General features: G+C 46.6%; 1 protein-coding gene across 4 annotated transcripts in view; it reads right to left on the reverse strand.

Annotated features, from left to right (window-relative positions):
- The window catches only part of LOC118794800 (supervillin-like), a 43,745-nt gene that overhangs the window by 6,531 nt on the left and 18,464 nt on the right, over positions 1-18,750 (reverse strand). For 3 of the 4 annotated variants that reach the window (XM_036553067.1, XM_036553069.1, XM_036553066.1), the window contains exons 6-23: positions 17,174-17,235; positions 14,125-14,273; positions 12,774-13,011; positions 10,813-11,492; positions 10,325-10,463; positions 8,477-8,524; positions 7,097-7,165; positions 5,756-5,830; positions 5,157-5,301; positions 4,750-4,839; positions 4,545-4,631; positions 4,053-4,224; positions 3,440-3,612; positions 2,656-2,811; positions 2,145-2,281; positions 1,391-1,538; positions 881-1,026; positions 426-601 (exon numbers count right to left, since the gene is read on the reverse strand). In XM_036553067.1, the coding sequence (XP_036408960.1) occupies positions 426-601; positions 881-1,026; positions 1,391-1,538; positions 2,145-2,281; positions 2,656-2,811; positions 3,440-3,612; positions 4,053-4,224; positions 4,545-4,631; positions 4,750-4,839; positions 5,157-5,301; positions 5,756-5,830; positions 7,097-7,165; positions 8,477-8,524; positions 10,325-10,463; positions 10,813-11,492; positions 12,774-13,011; positions 14,125-14,273; positions 17,174-17,235 (2,890 nt within the window). The remainder of the gene's footprint in view (positions 1-425; positions 602-880; positions 1,027-1,390; positions 1,539-2,144; positions 2,282-2,655; positions 2,812-3,439; positions 3,613-4,052; positions 4,225-4,544; positions 4,632-4,749; positions 4,840-5,156; positions 5,302-5,755; positions 5,831-7,096; positions 7,166-8,476; positions 8,525-10,324; positions 10,464-10,812; positions 11,493-12,773; positions 13,012-14,124; positions 14,274-17,173; positions 17,236-18,750) is intronic. The other variant, XM_036553068.1, reaches the window with a different exon arrangement.

Genomic DNA, 18,750 nt, shown 5'->3' on the forward strand with positions numbered 1-18,750 from the left:
TCAAACAATCGGGGCACCAGTGTTAACATTTACTTTGGCTGCAATGTTCAGATTTTATTATACAGTGCACATAACTACCAGTTACACAACATGTGTTAAGCAGCATGATTAATACAAATCCAAAACATAAAAATCCAAGTAATTCAGATTCAGACTGCCATTCGTCTGCAGTGGCAGAAGCTGAATAATACTAGGAATTCCCATCGAAACACCCAGCCGCACTGCAGCTCCAACCAAACGCACTGAGTGAATGATCAGATCCCTCTCCACAATACTGCTTAGCCTCATCTTATCTGTCATTCCACTAGGTGTGTACAGACTACATCCTGAGAGAGTGATCTGTGTGTGTGTGTGTGTGTGTGTGTGTGTGTGTATGTGTGTATGCCTGTGTGTGTGTGTGTGCATGTGTTTGTGTAAGGACTCACTGTTGAATCTCTGTGCTGCAGGCTGAGGGGTTGAGAGGGTTCACCCTACAGTTGCCGTAGTCGTAGGGCCCGCCCCACACCTGTCTGCCCAGCTGCAGCGCCACCTTCCTGTCCCCCAAGGGAACGTCCTTTCCATGCCATACGTAGACCTCGCTGCCAAAGTCAAACACCAGCACCTGGGAGGCAGAACCCACAGACAGAGATGCACTTGTATATTCCACTCAGCATCCCTCTGTCTGAGAGGTAATCATGGTGCAATCGCACAAACACACGAACACGCACACACATGCTCCCACACATACAGACAAGACATGCACAGCTTGAATTAAAACAGAGACAGAGCAACAGTCAAGCAAACACCCACACATATAGGCACAGTGGAAAACAAAGAGATACACATACACAGACATACTCAGGATCAGACTGACACTGGTCCTCAGTGTAGTGGATCTGACCTCTTTGGAGTTGAGCAGGGCAATGCTGGGGATGGTGGCCCAGGCCTCATCATGGGGGACCAGCCTGTCCTCCACCAGACGGTACACACAGTTAGATTCCACCACTCCACTCTCATATACCTCGTCCTCCTCTGGCCCCCCAGGTCCTGCTTGTGAACAAACAGCATGCGTGCGCACGCACACACACACACACACACACACACACACACACACAACAGGGACAGGACACAAGACTATCAGGCACTGACTTTCGAATACTATTACTACTTTCTACTTTTACGGATATTGAACCAACAACCTCAAATCTGACTTAAAGCACTTAAAGCAGGTTGAATTACTGACTCTCCATGTGTTTACTCTTCAAGTAACTGCAGCTGTCCGTGTGTGTACGTATATGTCTCTGTATACTGTGTACGTGTGTGTATAAACATTTACATTTGTATGTGCGTATATGCCAGGCCATGTGCCTTTGAGTACTGGGTTTGTGTCTGTGAGTCCGTGATCTCGCACCTCTGTATTCCACCTTGCCCCCCAGCAGGTCCCAGAACTCCTTGGCCAGGGTGCAGTCTGTGTTGACGCCCTCCTCTAGGACAGTCACCTGTGGTGCCCTGCAGCCCAAGTCCCGCTGCCCCTGGACAAAGGACGCGACCTCCGAGGCCTAAGGGAGGAACGCAGGTTCAGAGGGAGTGGGTCACTGCTGTGTCACACTGCTGAAGTGATTACAGAGACAGAGAAAGCCCTTTCCCACACAGAGGAACCCTACCCCTACACAGAGAGCCTATTCAAGTACGGGATTCACAGAGAAGCGAAAGCATACTGCAACACTATTGATAATACCACAAGTATATTCCGTTTGGTAATTTACAGTTACCAGAACATGCAAATAATCTCCAGGATACTATCATAGAAACTGGTGTAAAACTGGCAGACAATGAATAAACAAAGACACACTGGCTGTACCTTGAGCAAGGTAATTAACATGTACAGTTCTGAGGAGAAGCTGTGTAAATTGATAGATTTTGTGTAAGCATCAACACGTCAGTGACATTTAATACAGACATTACTTAGTCTTACATTCATTTGGTCACCCTTGTCTTGGATGACTAACACTACATTTGTTTTATGTATTTTTCATTTAACAGGTAAAACACCATGTTCAGGTACTACAGTAGTGCTATGGAATTTAACCCTGCAGCAGTTAATTTCTCTAACCCCTGTTCCATACTACTTCTACCACCACACACTGATGGTGCTGAAGCAGTACCTTGGCTTTCTCGATGACGTTGGCAAACTCCCCAATCCACAGGAAGCAGTGCACGGGTGTGATGAGCAGGAAGCAGTCCCCGCTATTTAGCGATCGGGCCATGGGCTCCACCAGGCGCACCTGGATGTGTTGCCGTCCTGGCAACGGAAAGCACGCACACCATCAGTGACCTCACCTGCCAGGTCACGCTCAGAGAGCATTAAACTCTCTGACCCTAACAGAATTAGCAAACTGCAAGCTCCTGATGGCATATGATATTTCTTACTGGTGGGTATGTTTCTTACATTGATTTTTTCACATTAGAGACACCAATGTGGAGGAAGTGCATTTGAAGCCAAACTCTGGCTAAATCCACTTCTGCAAGACTACTGCAGACTATACAACAGCAGTTTCTGCTTTACCCAAAATGCAAAAAGAAATTAAGAAAAACTACACCCCAGCAGCTCCAACAGCCTAGTTACCTATCATTCCCTGCCAGACATAAGGTTTGACAGCCCGCTCTTGTGCTGACCTTTGATGTGGATGAGCATCAGGTTGCTGTAGGGCAGGAAGCTGTTGTTGGTCACCAACTCGGTGGAGCTGATGTCACGCAGGTTCATGTCAAGGAAGTTCTCTGTACTGGCTAGTCCTGCCAGGGCCTCTTCTGCCATGCTGGAATGCTCGGCCACTACAGAAGGAAACCACACAAGACGATTACGCCAAATGTCCAAAACAAGCTTATTTATTTGGTTGTGAACACATAGACGTTTAACATTAAATCCACTAAATCATATTAAGATTAATATGATTAAATATTCATTGCAAACCATTAATCTCAATCTTTCAAATACAAAATCTTTCAGAAGCTTGAACAGAAGAAAAGTGATTGTATGAAGTCTTCAGTTTTTCCTTGATATCAAGTGATAATGCATCTGATACACCCTGCTGGGCCGCCCTCCAGATTCTGATCTCTCTCAGACTCTCCTCAGAGGAGAAGAGATCATTCAGGCTGAGTGAAGAACATGGACAGGGATAGAAAATGACTGCTCATCTTCTCCCAGAGTGCTCTTTTCCATCTGGTGTTTATGTACTGTTACATATACATGACTGTCTTCTTCCATCTGCACATTACATATGCACTTTCATCACTGTGTGCTACTAGGGGACAGGTTTCATTAGGGAGTCAGGCAAGCAAACAAGGAAATACAGTGCCAGGGAATGGAAAGGGCTGCTTCCGTGTTACTAATATCAGCTGCCCCCCCCCCCGCCTCCCTCCCCTCCCCTCCCCATCCCACAGTGCGGGTCATGTGACTCACTCTTCTCTACTTGTATACTGGTTGTCTCCACTGAGGCCACACTGAGGTGCTGCTCTGTGTACTCCTGCCGGATGTCCTCCCGCGCAGCCAGCGCCCGCAGCGGGTTCCGGGAGCCCTGCGTCTTCCGGGCCGGACGCACTGCCCGCTTGTGCTCCGCCACCGCAGACGTCAGCCTGGTGTACAGCACAGGAGAGGCAGTGAGCGCGCGCACACACACACACACACACACATGTGAGGACAGGCGATAGGCAGGCATGAGCACATTTACACACACATGCAAAGAGAGGGAGGTGACATACAATCTGTGACACTGGCACTGAGATAAAGATTAGAGATGATCAGAGATAAACAAAAACACAGAAGAGACACACAAATGAGGAAACAAATACAGAAACACACACACATACAGTACAAATCCAGAGAAAGAGAAAGATATAGTATCTGACACAAAAAAAGTTGCTACAAAGATAATAACAACAACAGACTGACAGTGTCATTGTCACAGAGAGAAAGACATACAGACAGCTTTACTGCTATAGGAAAAAATCCCACTGCATACCAAAGGAGACAGGCTGATGGAAAGAGGGACAGGTTACACATGGGTGTGGCTTACTTTGGCGTAGTGGATTGGATGATGGCACTGAAGTCCTGCCCAGTGTCAGCGGAGCTGTGAACAGAGGACACAGCCCTGTAGAAGCCACCAAACGTGTCCCCATCATCCAGAGTCATCACCTCCTTCACCATCTCCGTTGTCACTTCAATGGAAGTCTCCCGTTGCCCAGATGCTAGTGAAAGGGGGAACCAGGGGACAGTTTACAAGAATCCTACTACACTGCACAAACATCATTTTTCAGATCTTCAAGAAGACTGTAACACCCCTGCTAATCATCATGGGATGTGAAGGGAAAAATATGCTGAAGAAGCAATCAACTAAAATGGTTAGGTCTGGCTTTGCTGCTTTCTGAAGCACTGCTTGCCCCTCACAAACTGCTCCACTAAGGCAAGGTTGTCATTTCTAGGAGGGGACATGCTTTGCCCCCCTTAGGACATGCTTTAGGACACAGGCCTTTAGGACATGTGCTGGGACGCTTTACGACATGCTCACCTGTGCTGTGCAGCTTGTCCAGGAAGGACTCCAGCTTGTCCAGCCTGCTGTCCTCCTCAACCTCCATATCAGGGTGCATGGAGATCCCTGTGAAAGCCAGAGAAGTCAGGCTAAGACGGGCCAGAAAAACAACTGTCTAAAAATGATCACCCCTAATGCAGAGCCCAGTCCACAAGAGCAGTGCTGGTTCAGGAAAGGATGTTACCTTCTTGTGGCTTGCCAGGAGGTCCTGTGGTAGACTCCCTGCTGTTGACTGTTGGAGAGTTTTCCCTGTCTGATACAGGAGACACCAAGCCTGTTAGGAAGAACATGCTGGGGTCACCACACAGTCAATGGGAACGGACAATCAGTGTATCTTAAATGAAGAGATGAGGTGTCTTCCGCATTTATTCATACCCCTGAGTAAATAGGAACAAAAACATGCTATAAAAGAAAAAAAATACATACTGGTAATATTTTCTACTTTAATAATTTAAAAAAATGTTGTACTTTAATCTAAATAGCACTGCAGTGCAACTTCATGAGATTAGCTCTTCACAGAACTAACCTCCCATTACGTATAATGTAAAGACAGTGTAATGTAGGAACCGATCTGAAAAGAGATGTTCTGACCCCTCATGGCCAAGCGTCCGGCGACAGTGAACTGCGCGGAGTCGTTGGAGACGCCCTGACCCTTGACCTTCCACTGCTCTTCGTTCTCCTGCAGGTTGCGCATGCGCTCCGCCAGCGACACCTTCGTCTCCACCTCCCCTGCGGACTTCCGTGCAGACAGACAGCATTTCTGTTACTCCAGCAGCACTTCCATAAGCTGCAAGAGTCAACAGCTCAACCGGAAAGAAGTGGTATTGATGTTTATGGCCCCAGAGTCCCGAATTAAATCCTTGATCAGATACAGCCCTTTGTCCATTAAAATAGCTGCAGTCAACAGCAACTCAGCAAAGTCTCATTTAATGCCGGGTTTGAATGAAACCAATGCTGAGTAAAGGCTTTCTTAAAAAGTTCAACACAACTAAACACACATACACACACACACACTGGTTCAAGTTTCAGAGAGGGCTTCTGAATCTGTAATACTGATTTAAAAACTCAGTTTGCGCCGTGCAGTCATGTGAGTGAATGTGTGAATGAGTAAGTGGCTGTAGGTGCCTGGGGAAATGCGTGTATGTGTGTATGTTTGAAATGTTTAAGCTGTGAAAGAGACTGTGTATCACCTTTTGCCTCCACTGGGGCTGAGAGTTGCCCTCGACAGAAGAGCAGACCTCTTGGGCCTCGTAGGAGAGAGTGGTCTGAACGAGGAGAAGAGGAGAAGAGGAAACACGGCTGAGAGGTAGAGAGGAAGCAGCTCAAACTCTGCACGCAAAGCACTCCATGCTTTATTGCAGCTTTCAATTACATATGTACTGCACAGGCATGGAGCATGGCAATGGTGTCGCGGGTCATGAACCACATATTAGTTCAATGTCACAGTAAAGCCTTGATGCAATGACTCTGATTTAGTGAAAGACAAGAAAACGGGCTCCCGAGTGGCTCAAAGGCTAAGACAGAGTCTGAGCTGTATGAAATGCCAACAATGACCAGGAGTACATAGCGCCAGCATGCAACTGGCTTCATTTTTCCTGACATGAACGTGTCTCATCAGTCATGGGTCCTTTGTGGCACTGCTCATGAGTCTTGCCTATCCCCTGTTCAGCATTTGCTCTCCTGGTGCACTATGGGAGGCATGCATGTGTATTAGAGGATTGCCTTCACTATGCCCCAGGACTCCTGTGTGAGTGCAGAGGACGTTGAAAAGGGTGGCAAAAATAAAGAAAGAAAGACAAGAAATTGCAAGAAATCTATAATAAACTGCAGCCAGCTGGTTTTGTTACATTATGGCATGCAAAAAAAAAAAAAAAATCAATTTCTACATACACCCACACACACACAGAGCAGACGGAGAAAAAATACACAAAAGAGAGGCAGATGAACTCCCAATATAGTGCGTGCTTGAACCCCACAGCAAGGGGGCGCCAGAGTCTTGGCTCCAGCCACAGTCTATACACACTGGCATCTGATATTTACAGCTCCTACAGGTGCTGTTGCCACACCAGCTCGTAAATTCAAACTGTTGTTCATGTTTCCCTCACAAAGACCCATTTTGGTCAGGTCCTCTTTGGTGGCCACCCTAGGCTGAGTCACAGGAGAGGAAAACAACACAATGCACACTGGTGTTGTTGTGATCCTCTTAGCAAGAGGAAATGCCTCAAACTGACAGTCGGAGAGACCACTCTGACAAAACCCTAAGGGAAACCTGCAATTTACAGCCATGAAAGATGCCCTAAGCTTGGCCTGCATTTGCCTTCTTACTTATAGAAGCTGGATACCACAATGCACAACAATCAAAAACATGATTTCAACATTCCAACTGGCACTGACACTCAAGAATATGGTTCAAATTAAAGTACAGCGTACCTAATTAAGTGAAAAGTTCAGCAAGTAAACATGCATGACTTTGACAGTCACACAAGAAAAACAGTCACAGGCATAAACGTCATGCACGTGCAAATACTCACCTGATTGTAACAGACTACATATTGGGAGGTGGTGCTAGCAGGTACAAAGAGAGAGGAGAAGACGGGCTCCTGGGACAGACAGGAGGGGGGAGGAGGACAGGGCAGGGTCTGGGTAAAACTGGACATACTGCCTGGACTGCCACAGCTCTACAGTCACCGATTATGACTTCACTTTCCTATGGCTCAGGATTTCCCCAGCAGTCTCCATATTTATTTATACCCTTGTTAAATTTAGACAAAAACATGATTTAACTAGTATCCAAATATTACTCAATTGCTCAAATCAATTCAAAATGTGGTTGCGGAATGTCTTTCACAATTAATGACATCTTAAAAATCAATAGCCAAAAGTATTCACATTTTGAGAGGGTTCTCTGATTTTAACTCTGATGACAGATGCTACATGATAGATTTCTTTACTATTGTGTTACCTCCTTTCATGCCCCATGGAAACAGGTGATCTTTGCAAGCTTCTGCCATGTTCCAGGAACTTAGTGTTAATGTTCACACAACAGAACTTTAAAGCAGGATATTCTACAGGATTTTCGTTTACTGATACTTAGAGGATTGAATAATACTGATCCATGTGTTTTTGAGACACAAATATTGGAAAGCAAATCATGTTGTCCGTGGATGTTAGTCTTAAGAATATGACTACTTTCCATTTATCTGAGCAAGAAATATATGATGAAAATATACTTTGTTTCTTCTGAATGATGGTTTTGTTGAAATTTAACAAGGGAATGGACAGGGGTTCCTGAGTGGCTCTTGCTTAGAGCATGTCCTGAGACCTACTGCCAGGGTTTGAAACTGACCGTGTCATCTACTAACTATAACTGGGAGCCCACAGCGGCAGAACAAACTGGCTTCATTCCACCAGGGATAGGGGTGAGTAGGCCTGCCAGGGTCTCCTCATTGCACTGTGTGGAATGTGTGTGTATGGAGGATTGAACTTGTTACACTCCACAGGTTTCCACAGTGAAACAAGCTTAATGCACAATTGGAAATTGGGAGGGAAAGACAGAAAAGCATAGATGTAAAATGGGGAATGGATAAATATGGAGAGACACATTCGTGTGTGAGGAAATGTAAGTTAAAATGAAAAACAAGTTCTCAGCGTGAACAAAGACTGACGTTTGCCCAGTCATGAAAGCATGATCCTCAAATACACCTCTCATTGCGACAGGAGCCTCATTTCAATGCAACATTCTTTCCCTGCCTGCCAGTGACCAATATAACCATACCTGGCATCTGTACACGCGTCAATGTGATGGACAAAAACAAAAACAAGTCCTATAAAGGTTTGTGTTTACTCATGATACAGGCTTGCTTTGATAGCTTGTTCACTACCAGCACAACAGCATGGAGAGCCAAGCTTACCCAGCACATAGTGTGGACAGTGGCATCATGGCAAATCTCACTCTCAACCTACAAGGGAAAGCATGGGGAAGGGAGGGAGGAGGGAAAAGAGGAAAGACAGAGAAGGCAGAGGAAAAAGGGATTGAAACATGGCAACCAGGAATAAAAGAGGATATAGCTTGAGCCCCAAAGTCTCCAGAACCTGAGAATGAACTTGGGGCTTAAGTGAACCAAGCTCCCTCAACCATTACACAGAAATAATTTAATCTCTACATGTTCTTTAATGGCAGAGATACATGCACAAAAAGCCAATCATAATACCTGGCAGGAGGTTATAAATGAGGGCTCTTTTGTCAGTATATAAGAACAGGCTGAGTAACTGAACAGACACCAGGGAATTAAGGAAGAAAGACAGGAAAGAAAACGGTAGAGAGGGCATTATTATGATCCCCAATCTTCCCAAAAAGTTTTTCTCTTTTTTCAATTCCAGTCCACCTATGATGTCAAGGCCCCAAGGGTGAAGGTTGGAGGGTAGGCTGAGAGCAATTTGTACAGTAGGTTAGGATGAAGGTGAGCAGGGGAGGAGATTTGCATCTATTTTGCATCTATTTGCATCTTTTTCATACCAACAGCCTCATAGTCTTTCGGTGAGTTGCTCTGGCTTGTTTGGTTTTGTTCACGTTTGCCCAATGATCAACAGCACGGTACAATGAACATGACAGAAATAAAGAACCGCACAACTACTCCGAGGGAGACCTGCTTCTATGAACGGTTGTCTACTGATTAATAAAACTGAGATAACACATGAGCACAAGGCACATATCTTATGACTCTTTTCTTTCAGTCCACTCCTGAGAGGCCACAAAACAGAATTGACTTAATTGGTGTAATTGGCCACTTCACCCTTCACTGGAAAAACATAAACCCCTGCCTGGAACTTGAGTGTCAACACAAACCAGCTGAGGCTAAAAGGTCAAGAGGGAGTCCTTTTCAACAAGCATGTCTTGGTCTTAAACTAAATGACAGCTATTAAACACTAGAATGTAATTAGGAGTGTTTGGGGAAGGGTAAACTATACAAAATGGTCCAGGATAGCAGATGGATGCTACACAGTCCACAAATTTCCAGACCTGTAAGGCTTTATTTGTTCTAGTGCAAAGGTAGGCTTTCCTTTTACTCCTTTTCCTCTCACCCCCAGAGAAGACACCCTGCTTCGTGCTCTCTAATGGGATTGCACTTGAGCTGCGGCCTGGACCATCCCAAAACCAGGTCACCATTTGTGTGGCTGCCCTCTGTGTGAACCCTGCACTTTCACTCAGTGACTCCATGGGATCCAGACAAATTCACTCAAGATTAGCTGAGACAGATTAAGGCAAGAAATCCTCAGACTTGTCTTGGATGGTGTACAGTTCTTATCAACATGCTCTCCGGAATCCCCTGAGAGACCTCTATTTGGTAATCTTAGGATGGCTACAGAAGCACTTTTCGGGCTGAAGACAGATTTGGCTTGTTCTTAAAATGAACTATGTCACAGCATGAATGGGTATCACCTTAACTAAGTATGCAAATTCCTCATTCCCCAAACCTACCTCAGCACAACAATATCAGACAGAACCTTTATACTACTCTGATTACAATGATGCATTCCATAATTCAGATCACTAAAGTCTCAACCACTGCATTCTACACCCAGAATTACTAGGAAACCCAACACACAGCCTTGCGAAGGGAGGTGCATGAGGCCTAAAGGAGGAGATGACAGTATAATAACCATACAGCCAGGTTCGAACACCCTATCTGTGTAACAGGACGGCAAAGAGTGTGGGGTACTCTGCTGTCTTGCACTGAGCTTAGTATGGAAGGCCATACCTTCTTCCTCCAGGAGTTCTCAGCATCCTGCAGCTGACTGCAGCAATCAGCCAGGGACACTTGGACCGGCTCACTGGGCGTGCTCTTCATCAGCCCAGACGTCTGTTCATTTTCACCACTGTGCTGGTCTTCCAATCTGCTGGAGGGCCAAGAGACTCAGAGAAGGACACACACACCACTCCCTAGTGACAGTCAGCATGCCAACCTTACATCATATGAGCACTCCACTATTTAGATCACATTATATGTATTTAGCAGACGCTCTCATCCAGAGCAACTTCCAGCACAATAAACGCAAGTATATCCATTCAAGTTAAATGAGTAACAGTGTCAGACCAGGCTAACAACACTCCCAAACCAGTGAGTGTGAGCATAACACCATTCAAACACCATTCACTTATCTTTAGAGGCTGAAGATATTAGACAGAGCTAATAGAGATAATAGATGGAGGTGCTTTAATCTACAGTGTTAGCCTCGAGTTCAGTACCTGTCGTTCAGGGAGGAGTTTTGGCTGCTGTCCAACTCCTCAGCTTTCTCAGACAGGGAGGGGGTCTTCTCCAGCGACAGGCATTCTTCAGGGGAGGGTCTGCAGGGCTTGATGCTGGGTTCCCCCTTGGAATGGGGGGTGCTGGACCTTGCCCTCCGTCTCCATGGGACAGTTGGGGCAGGGCTGCCATTTCTTGACAAACCCTCAGTGCTCCCCTGGTCATTGTGACTGCCTGCCTCCGTCAGCACGCCCCCTTCCTCTCTGTGATCGTGCTCCCTCTTCTCCGCTACCTTCTGCTGGCTGACGCTACCAGCAACATCGAGCTGCTTCCCCTCAGGGATTTCGTGAGCTGGTGTCCCCGTCTCCCTGTGCCGACTGCGCCGGTCCATCCTGGCAGATTCAATCCGGTTCTTCTTCAGGATGCTCTTGATCTCTGGCGGCTCAGACTTTGGCCGCTGCAGGATGGGCAGAGGGGGGCGGAAATGCTCTGGCTTCACGCTGGGAACCACGCTGGACTCCCAGGCGTCAGTAGCTGGGGGCTCTGGCTGGGGCTGGGGCTGGAGCTGGAGCTGAGACTGGCGCATCTCGCTGGGCTTCAGGTTGACGGACTGGGACTGCTGTCTGTCAGAGAGCTGGGCGGACAGGTGCAGAGGGGGCAGCTGGATGGGCCCTCTCTGGAGCTACGGTGACAACAGGGAACAACAGGACTGTGGCGGTTAAACTCACCCCCAAACCCACCCCCACTTCTGCACGTTAACTCTATCCAACCTTGTATTTCGCAAAACTTAGCTGTTTTAACTTGCACTTCCCCATCCATCCTACAGGTGTCTCCTGATGCTGCTGCACTGAATCAAATGTGTGTGAGGACTACAGGAACAATGTATCATTGAGAAGAGGACAGCTGAAAAACATATGGGGGCATCCCCCCACATCCCCCCCTTTCCCACCTCCCACTTCTGTGCAAAGCCCTGGCATTACTGGGCTGTGTTTCCTCCTTCAGTGCTGGCTGCCCACAGGGGCATTACTGGAAGTGAATTTGACCCATTGGAGCCTGTGTGCCAACGAGAATATGTTGACTTACAGGGTGCATTCCACTGTGGTACATGGGCAGCGCGCACCATCAGCTGGCTGTGCTCTAGGGGTAGGACTGCGAGGTAGAGTGGAGGAGGGGAGGTGCAACTTGCAGTGCGTGGTGGGGGTCTGTGGTGGTTTGTACAGCCAGGCACTGGAGCAGAATACTACCATTGATCTCTCCTCTTATGGCCAGCTGTGCACAGCAAAGGCTGTTCCATTTGGAGCATCTACCCTAGGGCTATGTCCACATGGAGTTGGTGACACACACATTGCATGTATGTATGGCACTGTAGCATAGTGGTTAAGTACCCACGGGGGTACTACTGCTGTACCCTTGGGCAAGGTACTTAACCCACAAATGCCTCAGTAAATATCCAGCTGTGTAAATGGATAACACTGTAAAAACCTGCAATTGATGTAAGTCGCTCTGTATAAGAGCGTCTGCTAAATGCCAATAATGTTATGTAATATAATGTATTTAATCCACACCAACAGCTCTGAGACCAAAGGACACTCCTTACTCCCTGCCCTGTCCTGCTTTCAACTCTCAACATAAACATACAAACTGTCCACTATTTATAGCGATCTGTTGTTGATTGCCCAATGTTTAATTTCTATTTCTGATGCAAGATGCCTTGTGCTGCTGTTCACATGGGTGTAAACATGTGCTGTGTGCATGCACTGTACACTTCCTCTTACATAAATTCAAAAATGAACAGTTTTTCATTGGCTTCACACACACGGGTGGTCTGGTTTGGCTCACACATTTTCCCTCGAGTCAACCGTTACAAAATGCGCATATATTTGACATACACAACATTCTCCTGGGAGTTAGGGGAAGACTCCTGGGAAAGTCAGGGGTGAGTTTCTCAGACTTTCGGGCTCACCAGTTTGACCTCGTCCATGGTGATGGGCTGAGTGCGGTACCGCGGCCCCTTCTGCCTGCGCTTATCTGAGGCCTCCGGCGCCAGCTCCGGCTTCTTCTCCGGCTGGGCCAGCTTGTTGAAGAGGGCCATCTTCTCGCTCAGGGTCAGCTTGGAGCTCTCATCCTCCCCTTCCGGCCCATCTCCTTCCTGCCCCGCCAGCTCAGCCTGGGCCTCGCCTGGCGCCGCAGAATTAGGCTGGCTGAGGTACAAGGGGGGAAGAGAGAGAGAGGGTGGGGGATGTCATGCATCAACATCTGAGCCAGCACCATTTAACAAGGACAGGTTGAGTGAAAGCTTGCTTGCTTCGTTTCAATCAGGACTGAAAATGCTATGTTCGGCATTCGAATGTGCGGAGTAAATCAGTGTTCAATGGAACAGTCCAAATTCCTCTAAGGTCAGTCGAGCCTGGATCTAGGAGGGTCTTAACTGATATAGCTCCCGCTAGTTATGCAGATCAGCTCACTCCTCTCAGTAAAGGCGCGTAAATACGTCATCCCCTGATGTGCAGCCACGCAGGTGTGGGTCAGCCCTGATTTACAACTACCCCACCAGTGATAACTCCCGCACCCCTCCCTGCACAGAGGCATTCGCAATCAGGCCTGGAACTGAGAGTCCAAGGCCCCTGCTTGGATACACTCTCTGTGCAGCTCTTTCACTGGTAGCTCTGCCAGTACCCCCACCAGATAACAGCCTTGTTCTGTTGTTTTTATGCTCTGATTTACTCTTCAGCACACCTCCAATTGATGGGGTGGCAGTAAGGGGGGGTGGCCAGCTCAAGGCCCACGCAGTGCCCGGCTCTGCCTGAAATCCACTCAGGCGGAAAGAGGAGGACGCTTGTATAACAACCTTTTTATCTTGTCTCTTGAGAGGCACTTCAGCTTGGTGGACACTGACACACGACACTACACTACACAACACACAGAAAGCAGTGGGGAGAGAGAGTTCAGGACCCTCAGGACCCTCAAGATGGGGGCAGGAAAAGATATGCAGGCCCAAGCATTAAAGTAAATGGGTAAGGTCAAATGGGTTCTAATAGAGTAGGCAGTGGGATGTAGTGGAGTAAAGTAATGGGGATGCAACAGAGTTAAATATTGGAGATGTAATGGAGTTATGTATTCGGAATGTAATGGAGTTACGTATCACATCCTCAGGTGTCTATTTGACAAAGTCCCCTGTCTTTCCCCTGTCTTTATGTTAGTAATCAGCAACAGCAAGGATGACATATGGGAGATGGGTTTAGTGTACTGGCATTGGATATGACATTCCCTCAGCTTCTCTTCTCACATAACCTGAGCTGAGAGGACATGCCTACCTGACGGCCACCACCATTTCCTTACAGGTGATTGGCTGCGTGAGCGCTCGGTGATCATTGGCGTGACGGCTCCGTCGTTCGTATATGCCACTCCCAGTGCGAGGCTTCAGGAAGGAAGACACTTCATGGACAGCCGACTTCTCCAACTCCTGGGGACACAGACGCCATATTGACTCTAAAAACACATCCAGAATGACAACGCAGAAATACTGGCATAGCTCACTGACCTCTGATGGCACCAGTGACCGTAATCTGTCATAACCTGCTACCAAATATCTGATATCAGTCATTCATACTGGACCTGCAAACTCCTGTAAACTACAAGTTATGGTCCTCGCTGTAATGTTTATGCAAATAAAACACATAAATATGTGTATGTGTCTGTGTGTGTATGTGTGCATTTTTTTGCTTGAAATTTAATGCCAAAATGATGATGAAAACAGATAGGTCAGAGCAGGTACCAGAACATAACTGGCTGATCTGTCCTATGTGCCTTGTGACTGTCACACATAAGTGCAGAGAATGCAAAACAGCTACCATTCACATCTAATGAATGCCCGTACTTTCAACCTTCACCAGGGGACAACTGGCAGGAAACGGATGGAAACTGGTGGAAACCAAATGCCAGAAAACTCCTAGCATCAAGCCCTGATACTATTCATTTTAAAGAGATGCAAGTACATAGGTGGAAATGCAGAAATGCAGCATGAAGCAGGAAGCTGGTGAACTGGAGTAAGGAAAGAGAGTAAGGACTTCATTCATACTAATATATTTCCAAAAATCATGCATACATGTCAAGAGTTATAGAATCTTAGTTTTAACAAATATCTGAATTTGAGAGAGATGGTGAGAGATGAAGAGATGGTGTCCAATGCATAAACTGAATATTTAAATGAAAAAACTGAATTGGCATTTTTGTTCAGCCGACTGGCTCAAAAGCTTCCACACTCCCATTCATCTGTCACCAGTCTGACCAATGTGTCTGAACAAGGTATGTCCCGAATCTTAGCCTGTATAAGTGTGTTAAGGGGGGTCATGTTCAAGGCCATGAATAGCTATGCTGAATAGCAGCATACACTGTCTGGTGAGAAGCCAGGGGTGAGCTGGCCCTGAGGGAAAGCTTGGCATTAGTGGATGGCTTCAGCTCAGCCTCCTTTATCCCAAATGTGTAGGAGAGATGACCCGTTCCCTGTGGCAGAAGCCCTCTTTTGACTGAAATCCCTACTTTGGCTTTCAGGGTAGGAAGCCATGGGGAGAAGTGGGTCAAGGGCTGGTAAAGCAAGCTCCGATACCTCTGAATAAATCAAAGGGCCCAGAACACGAGCAGCCACCAGGCGTGACGGATGGAATCACTGTCCTGCAGGTCACAATGTAACCAGACTCCGGAGTGTTCCGTTACTGCCAGCCTCCACGGTGAACCTAATTATAGGCGTGTAATCACTTTTAACAGCAGTGCCCCCCCCCCCCCCCCCCCCCAAACTGCATTTTCACCTGGCTTTCACAAGCAGCACAGTCAGGACTGGGGTTCAGAGGGCTGCTGTTCTCAATCAGACCCTGCGGCGAGGCTCAACCCAACACGAAACCCAACACGAAATGTGATACTCTCCTTCAGAACACTCCCCCCCTAACATGATAAGGTGCAAAGGTAGAAAGAGCAGAGACCGAGGCAGTGCCTGAAAGCTCTGCGTGTGCAAATCTCTGTCACGCAGGTCTTCTGCTTTTTGCAGCTGTGAAGCGGAGCTGCTCAGCAGCCTCAGAGATGCTATTATTCAAAGCTGCCAGGACTAACAGGCATTGAAACACCCAGAACATGTATATAAACTCTTTCTGTTGTGTTTCCAAATCAGCCGAAGTTCATACATTATGTATCATATTGACCTCAAATAGATCAATACCAAAACATTATGTGACAGAAACTCATTACTTATCTGGTGCTGGAATACAATTTTAAGAGTTATGTTATAAAACTGTATTAAAAACATTTAGTTCTCATCTAAGCGATCAGGGCAATGACTGTCCTAATGATCAAAAGTTGTGACTCATAGCTCTGGAAGGCTTTTGGATTGGAGGTTACCAAACAAAGCAATTTTTCACTAAGCTAATATTACACATCTCACACCCCCCAATAGAAAGAGAATTACTACATTGGTTCAACACATAAAAAGCAAGGCCCAAATGCAGGTTAGGTTAAGATTTGTCATCAGGTAGCAATGCATTCTGAATGTCCACTGAGGAAGCCACATTGGATAGGATGTTTTCACTCAAATCAAATTCCAATCAGGGTAGCTCTATATCAGTGCACCCAGATCCATTTCTGTGTTCAATTTTTATTTCTGATGACTCAGTGCCAGCAAAAATACTGACACTGGCCCCATGCCAAGACAACTTGGCCTCCTCCCAGGACCCAGTCACTAAGACCTCTTCTATTTTTCCACTACAAATAATAGTGTGTCAGATCAATAGGGCAACAGGACTGAGACAGAAAGGACAGTGTGTGTGGTTGGCCAAGGACCATCAGATACTGTGGCAACACTTTGGTGTGACCACCATTGTACTGTCTGAAAGGAACAGAGTCTCTGTATGCTTATACCTCCTGTGCTAGAGGTTAGAGCAGCTGACAACACTTTCCTCTGGGACAAGGGTAAACATGTACACCCCATAATCTGCCCCCAAACAGCAATAGTAACTAAGGTAAAAGATAGGACAATAATGGCACCACCGCCTCATCAGTCTTGTGGCCTGGCTGTTCGCTTTCAGCGTGCACTGAACCTGAACTTGAATCAACAAACCAGTGTGAATCTGATACTCCAAGTCAACAACCAAACAAACCCACCAACTGCTGAATCCCCAGTATCAATGCATTTACTGTGCTTTTGCGTAATCTCCTAGGACAAGCCTTATTTAGTTAGGCTCCCATGCGTGGAAGCTGTGCACCGTTTTTCCAACTCAGGGGACACGGCTGCCTGCATAGGCCTGCTGGTTGACAGCAGGGGCCACAGTAGCAGGGCTGAGGCTCCCATTTCACCATACTGAGGCCAGCGAGACTTACTTTAAACAGAGACATCTTGGCAGCGACACTCAGCTTGGCTCTGTCGTCTGTTTTCACATCAACTGAAAGGACAGAGACAACAAGAAATCGTCAAGTACACAAACTGATGAGAATGCTTGCAGAAAACACAAATTCAGACTTAACTCAAAAGTCAATCAGCAACATCACATGTGTACTGAATGTCATTAAGACAAATAAAAAGTATATATTTTGGCTTGATTTTACTGCATACACGTACTGAGATGTGATTTTTGCAATTTTTTTCCCCATTTCCGCCATGATTCTGAGTAATGTTTCAAGACAGATTTGCACAAAGATGCTATCCAGCAGTTGATTTTTTAACAGCTAAAACTCAATCTGGGGAAGGCAACAAAAACAACTCAAGTGGGTGAGGAAAATTTATGAGAATTCAACTCACGGAGCCTGTAGCCCCAGGCAATCAGAGTCCTGTCTATTCCTTTCAGACAAACGACAGCAGCAGAATATCACCTGGACTGACTCACAGGACACTGACCCAATGCTATTTAGGCACTGAGGTGACGTGGAGACAACAAAGGAGTCAGATCTTCGTAACTGTGGTGGAACCATTACTATTTTACAGGAGCCCAGGTGCTACACCTGTCGGTAATGTTCAAGGAATGCTGTGATTAAAGGACCAGCAGTGGGGGTGAGTGGGGAAAGCATGACGGCAGCAGTAACATGTCCTATCCTTACCAGGTGCTTTTATCAGTCATAAATTCATCATTAACATAGCTTCAGTAATGTGACATTTTAACGATTATGTATCTGTTTATGAGGTGTGCCGGATGACACTGTCTAGACTGTGATTTAGAGTGTGTCAGGTTTTAGCGTGTACCAGAGAGGGTGTGTACACTGTGGACCAAACAGGGCCATCCAGGGCCAAGTAAGGCCAAACACAGCCAAGCAGAGCCATGCTATGCTCTGGGACAGGAGGACTGACCTTTGACAATCTACTCCTCTGTGGGAACATTGTCTGAGAGAGCACATGGCCAAACAACACCTCATTAAGCACCTGTCGTCTACCTTTTGTGTTTTTGGCTTGTTTTTTTTTTTCCTGGAGACATTTAGGAAACAATAGAAATTCAGTATATGCAGACAGAGTTTTAGTGAATGTGAACCAGAGTCCACTGGGGTCTTGAGCATGACCCTACGGCTCCCGTTTACATGTATCTAACAGGCTGCATGGGGGAAGTGGCAGGGGCAGAGAGAAATGTGAGTTTGCGCAAACTCTGACCATTTTTTTTCAGTAAATCAAAGCAAAATCTTTGAAGCTGAAAAGGGACTACGAGGTCATGCAAGGAGGAGGCTTCCAGTGAAATGCCAGGCCAAGCCAGCTTTTAAACATTCTCCTTCTCTCTGACTCTCAATGATTCCCTCTCTCCCTCTGTCATTCTGACTCTCTTCTTGATTCTCTCACTGACTGCCTCTTTATCTTTCTCACTCTGACTCTGTCATGGATTCTCGCTCTTTCTGATTCTCTCTCTCTGACTCTTTCTCACCATTTCTCTGACTCTCTCTTACAGATTCTCTCTCTCTAGCTGTCTCACTGATTCCCT

Source organism: Megalops cyprinoides, chromosome 19 (assembly GCF_013368585.1).
Source record: "Megalops cyprinoides isolate fMegCyp1 chromosome 19, fMegCyp1.pri, whole genome shotgun sequence".
Taxonomy (NCBI): domain Eukaryota; kingdom Metazoa; phylum Chordata; class Actinopteri; order Elopiformes; family Megalopidae; genus Megalops; species Megalops cyprinoides.